Raw genomic sequence first — 6,448 nt, 5'->3', positions numbered from 1 at the left:
CATAATTTGTAACTTTAATGAGGCTTCAATATACCTGTTGAACAGGGTAGAATAGAAGTGAGTAAAAAACTGCAGGTACTCACTGACTGGTAATACGTCGCTGCAGCTTATTTTATTTGTCTTGCTAGTGACACATAAATGCAGCATGGAACTGCCCACCTCCAGCTACAGCAGACTCCTAATTATTCTAATGAGTGAAAAAACACTTATGTGGGTGTGCAGCCCCTTTAGGATCAGCAGTGTTTTCACTGCAAAGATTTTAACCTGTCGCAGCAGGAAAAGCACGGGTGGTTTTGTTAAAGTGGTTCACTTACACTACGTGCCATGAGCCTGATGCACAAACACCAAGACCCTGAAACTACTTCACTAAACACTGGTATATTGGACATCATCACATTTCTGTTTTGGAGCCGGAAGTGATCGTATTTGGAAAAGATGCTGGTGTTCTTAGTTATGAGCTAAAAAGTTGAGTTAGCAAGCTCTGTCCTTAGACTGACTCACTGCATTTGTGCTAAATAACATACTCGTACGCATGCTGTCACCTACCCTAGAAGGTTGTTACATAGACCACATCCCTTCCAGCAGCACATATACAGTCAAAGAGTCCAGTTGAGATGAGCAGTGATGTTTAGCAGACACTGATTGGTTCCATCTGTGGGTTTTTTTTTAGCAGAGCTGAAAACCAACAGATATTTAATATCACTATGAGCTTTTCTAGGATCTTCCACTGTGAACTGCAACACTCTGTAGGAGCGTTCTTTAAGTTACAGGTGAGTAAACGCTGGCCACACGTCTGGTCTCTGCAGGGCCTGACTCACCATGACAGTTGGCGGCTGAACATAACTCTGCTTTTTGCCAATAAAAACCAAAAAATCCCAACAAATCACACCCATATAACAACATGCAGCAATTACACTGCCAACTTAAGCCACGTGAAAAATAACACTGACATGGCTTTTTGAGTGTACGGAGACCAGGAGGCATAAATGCTTTTCATTCAGACACGCTGCTGTGGGCTTCAAGTGACTGTTTCTGTATCATCAACAACTGCATTTTTTTGGCACTTCCACGCTGATTCTACTTTTGGTTGGAATCTCAAGCATGATAATTCTATACAGGGATTTATCTGAACTCATGCCCTCGAAGCAGATCGATCTCTACGACTGTGCAAAAGCTGTCATCAGTTTGGATTATCGTCTATGGTGCATTATCATTGGGGAGTCATGGAGGAGCCCTGCAACAGATGGTATGGCCCCCACAGAGCCCTGTCCTCAACATCGTGATGGTGGTCTGGGGTCGGGATGCCATACCGTTCATTGCTGCATATCAGATAAACTATTAATTGCATTTTTAGAGCATCCTCTCCATCTGCAGTCATAGAATAGTACTACAGTAAAACACTCGGACTGACTGATTTGATTTGAAACTCACTTAAATAAAGTGTTGGCACTAAAAAGCTGGCTGCTGACATGTAGAAAAGTTTAATTTACATGTTCACAAGTGTCTAAAATAGACTTTTTCTTGCAGTTTTATCTTAAAACTGTCACGGTCCTGGGTCTCCTGACCCAGCGTTTTTAGTTCTTTGTGATTTTTGTATTATTGTACTTGTGTGTGATCTATTCTATGGCTTCTAGTTTTGATCCCTTGCCCTTCATGTCTCTCTGTGTCCCCTCATGCTGTGTGGATCTCCCTGTGTGTCTCTCTGTGAGTTTTCTAAGTTCCCAGTTTAGATTAGTTGTATGTTTTTTCCCTGCCAGCAAATAAAGCTGAGTTTTGAGTTCACTTCCCTGAGTCTGTGAGTCCTGTATTTTGGGTCCAACTCCTGCCTGCCGCACAGCGATTCATGACAGTACGACGCGACCAGACATGGACCCAGCAGGCTCCTCCCGGGAAAGCGATTTGGCCCGCATCTTCAGCCTGTGGGAGCGAGTTTCCCACGCCTCGGACATTAAAGCAATGTCCATTGGGATAAACGCCATCGAGGCAATTCTCAAGGGGAATCCCCATCTTCACGAGCTCTCAGGATTTTCGGGCCTACTGTCCAATCTGCAGAAAGCCAAGGAGACAGTACAAGTTCGCGAGCTCGTCATACCGCAACAGCGACCGCCACAATCGGGAAACGTTTCCACGCTGCTGCCACTGAACTCCTCTCCATTCACCCTCCACTCTGACTGTCACTCACCCGCTGCTTTTCTCGCAGCAATGTGGTCGGAGGATGAGGAGCCGGCCGTGATCTCTCCGTCGTTGCCAGTTTCCTCCATCGCCGCACCTCCGGCTTCCCGAAGAAAACGGCATTCACGCCGCCGACACCCACCGCCACAGCCGGACCCCGAGACGTCTGAGTTGCCAGCTGTGGTGAGTGGAAGGGACAATCAAGAGTTTCCTGACTTTGGGACTGTTTATTCCGGGGCTGTGTTTTTTCACTTAGCTGCCCAGCCAGAAGCGCTAGCTCCATCTCCTGTGTCCCCGCTAGCACAGTCATTAATTCCACCACAAGCTCCATTTTCACCTCTACCATCGCTTCAGTCATCAGTTCGGTCTGCCACTCAGTCGCCCTTAGTTCCATCATCCACACTACCACCTTTTTCCCTTCCACCACAACCATCACTACACCCAGCCATTCAGGCTGCTACTCAGTCAGACATTCAACCCATAGCCCTGCCGTTACTATACTCTGTAGCTGAGCCATTAGCCGCCCAACCTGCAGCCAATTCAGCCACTCCTCCACCCGTTACGCCTCCACTACAACCCCCAGTGCAGTCTCCAGTGTCCCCAGTGCAGTCTCCAGTGTCCCCAGTGCAGTCTCCAGTGTCCCCAGTGCAGTCTCCAGTGTCCCCAGTGCAGCATCCCTTAGCACAGTCATCCACTCAATCACCAGCTCCACTTTCCCCTCAACTATCACTACCACCTCTAGCTCAGTCTCCTGTGCACTCACCTCTGGTTCATTCTCCTGTGAAGTCATCAACTCCCCTGCCTACTCCACTCTCACCACCTCCGTTACAACAGACATCAGTTCAGTCCCCTGTGCCAGTGCAGACGCCCTCAGTTCAGTCTCCCGTGCAGTTATCTACTTCACCACTGTCAGTAGCTCAGCTCCCACTCTCACCCGTGTCTCCAGCAGCTCAGCTCCCACTCTCACCCGTGTCTCCAGTAACTCAGTTAGCTGCCCAGCAGCCACTCTCTGCTCAGTCTCCTGTGTCGCCAGTTTTGCTCATTCACTCCATGCAGAGAGGTAACTTGATTTCTACTCAGGGTACTTTCCATGGTTTAGCCGCCGTTGGCACAGTTTGCCACTCCAGGGCTTCCCCAGAGGCTAGGTCTCAGTCACCGGCTGATTCTGGACCCCTGAAGTTTAAGCAGCCCCCTAAGAACTGCACCATGTTCGCATTGCCTGGGCAGAGTCAGTGCTCAGTACAGCGCCAGTTGTCCTCATGTCGGCCAACGGACTTCATGCCTGTTGGCGTTGTTTTGGCCTCCGCTGGAGGGTCCGAGGGGCCCGTTCAGCCTCCCGTCTCCGCTGGAGGGTCCGAGGGGCCCGTTCAGCCTCCTGTCTCCGCTGGAGGGTCCGAGGGGCCCGTTCAGCCTCCTGTCTCCGCTGGAGGGTCCGAGGGGCCCGTTCAGCCTCCTGTCTCCGCTGGAGGGCCCGAGGAGCCCATCCAGCCACCCGTCTGCTGCAGCCTCAGAGCCTTCGTCTGCTGCAGCCTCAGAGCCTTCGTCTGCTGCAGCCTCAGAGCCTTCGTCTGCTGCAGCCTCAGAGCCTTCGTCTGCTGCAGCCTCAGAGCCTTCGTCCAGCCTCAGAGCCTTCGCGAGCCTCTTCGTCCTCGCTCTGGTCAGCCTAGCCTCCGCTGTCTTCGAGTCCTCGTCTGGTCCAGCCTCGATCTGGTCGCTGGTGCCCACCTCCAGTTCGCCTTATGGTTGCCAGGGCAACGCCGTGAGCAGCTGGAGAGCCTGTCCGCTGCCTTCCGCGCGGTCGCCCCCTGAACTGTTTCCACGTCGCCGCCGTTGCCTTGCGCACGGCCGGCCTCCTGAGCTGTTTCCACGTCGCCGCCGTTGCCTTGCGCACGGCCGGCCTCCTGAACTGTGTCCACGTCTCCGCCGTTGCCTTCCGCACGGTCGGCCCCCTGAATTGTTTCCACGTCTCCGCCGTTGCCTTCCGCATGGTCGGCCCCCTGAACTGCTCTGTGTTTGGGTTGTTTTCTTGGGCTCCGGTGTTTGCTGTGCTCTTCTTTTGTTTTCTGTTCCGAGCCCTCCGTCCTGGGCCCCCGCCGCCCGCCCTGGGTTGTTTTCTGTTTGGTTTTGTTTTTCTGTGTTTGGGCTGTCTGGAGCCAGCCCTTGAGGGGGGGGTACTGTCACGGTCCTGGGTCTCCTGACCCAGCGTTTTTAGTTCTTTGTGATTTTTGTATTATTGTACTTGTGTGTGATCTATTCTATGGCTTCTAGTTTTTACCCTTGCCTTCAGTGTCCGTCGTCCCCTCATGCTGTGTGGATCTCCCTGTGTGTCTCTCTGTGAGTTTTCTAAGTTCCCAGTTTAGATTAGTTTGTATGTTTTTTCCCTGCCAGCAAATAAAGCTGAGTTTTGAGTTCACCTCCCTGAGTCTGTGAGTCCTGCATTTTGGGTCCAACTCCTGCCTGCCGCACAGCGATTCATGACAAAAACAGTAGCATGTAAACGTCCCATTGTGGATCAGTGGTATCTACAGGTTAGCAGTTGAACCAGAACAGCAGTTTGTACAGTCTTATTTGCATTGTGCACTTTATGCCCGTCAGCGCTGGGCTGGGCAGTAACTGGCTACTCCGGCCATTTTGAGCAGCAGTGAAATTGAAGAGATTCCTGCGTCCTCTCTCTCACTTTCTGTGTTTGTCCCCGTGTGATGCAGCTGTTGTTGTTCTGTGGTCATCACCCTATAAATACAGCAGCTGACTGATGGAGCCTGCAGCAGCTGTCTGCTGCCCCATGACACATACTGTACACACAGATTCAAATGTTCACAAACACATGCAGCGTTTGTTGTTTGCAGCGTTTGGAGGACTTCTGAGTTACTGCAACACATTTCACCTGATGTTTTGGTCACAATAATCTTAATTTACAGCATGATGGGATGAAATCCATCACGTCAGTTTCCAGCTTAACAAAGAACTTTTTTGACTCTTGAAAAATCAGGTCCTTGAGTTGGAAATTTCACAACTTTTGCTTAATGAAATTTGTGACACGTGCTGGCGAAAGCAGCAGATCTGTTGCATCAGAGAAAATAAATTGTCAACAGGAGGGAGGGACAGTGAACCGCAGCTATTCCCTGCTCTGTCCGCCCCACACGACAGCAGAGAGTGGCAGTGAAACAATGATGTTGAGGATCCCAGATTTATCCTCTCTATTCAGCGCTACAGCAGCTGCACAGACATAAGGAGAGGAATCATTACAGTGAGCCGAGGCCTGTTAATAGGCCCGCGACATGGGGGGCCAGACAGCTCTGCAGAGGCCCCATGAGAAGGGAGGTCAGGGGTCAAGAACGAGGGCAAGGTGTGGGAGGAGTGTTTGAGACAGGAGGAGCAGGATGGGGAGGGAGAGGGGGAGGACTAATGTCAATTAAACTCTGTGTCATATATTTTTCTCACCCCGTTACTGCTGTTTTTCACAGTAATGGATTTTTTTTTCTGGTTTGTGCTTTGATGTCACTGTAACCAGGCTGTAACTGTAACCATGACAGCAACGCTGGTACTGCATCTAAGAACTGCTGTCTGAGCAGCTTTTACAAAATGTAGCCTCCCAAATAACCCTGTTAATTTCTGTGTTGACACGTCTCCCAAACAGACTTGCTGTAACATCATGTTGTGTGGGATGCATGGTAAAGATGGGGAAAGGTGAGCATGTCAACACGATGCTTACGCGGATAGAGATTGAGGATTTGTAGTGAACGTACGATGGATGTGTGCAGTTAGTTGGCTACACGATGAGGCATTGCTGCTTTTGCTAACAGGTTCAATACTGTAACACAACACATTTCTTTCTGTCTGCAAATTCCTACTACACAGCAACACAGGTACGTCCATCGTACCTGTTCTTATCTAACATACAGTGTCATCATATTGACTAGAAATGGGCTAAAATGTCATTTTTGAATACCATAATTTCATGACAGTTACATTCAATTCATAGCCACAAAACTTGAATATTTTTATTATATATTACGACGCCTTAATGTTGCCTGGCAACCACCTAATAATAGACTAAAATGACATTTATATAGTAGAGCTGGACCTAAGCATCGGCGATGACCCACAAAAATGGGCTAATCCTGATTTACCTGTTAATGACCTTTGACTTAAGTTTGCCAACAGCACAAACACTCCAAACACACTCAGCTACTACTAGCTTTATTAATGTTATAGAGCTGTTTAACTCTTCTGAGATGTTGTTGAGGAAAGTGTATATTTGTAATATTTGTATAAG

At 49.3% G+C, this 6,448-nt stretch overlaps 1 protein-coding gene across 1 annotated transcript in view; it reads left to right on the top strand.

The window, feature by feature from the left end:
* Nucleotides 1-1,685: 1,685 nt before the first annotated feature.
* LOC102310156 (vegetative cell wall protein gp1) overlaps nt 1,686-6,448 on the top strand; it is a 42,471-nt gene continuing 37,708 nt past the window's right edge. Inside the window, exon 1 of the mRNA XM_042224220.1 lies at nt 1,686-3,532. Within this exon, the coding sequence (XP_042080154.1) occupies nt 1,867-3,532 (1,666 nt within the window). The 5' untranslated portion in view covers nt 1,686-1,866. The remainder of the gene's footprint in view (nt 3,533-6,448) is intronic.

This window comes from Haplochromis burtoni, unplaced genomic scaffold, assembly GCF_018398535.1.
Source record: "Haplochromis burtoni strain Fernald_Lab_line unplaced genomic scaffold, NCSU_Asbu1 Contig_132, whole genome shotgun sequence".
Lineage (NCBI taxonomy): Eukaryota > Metazoa > Chordata > Actinopteri > Cichliformes > Cichlidae > Haplochromis > Haplochromis burtoni.
This window is presented reverse-complemented; position numbering and strand designations above follow the sequence as displayed.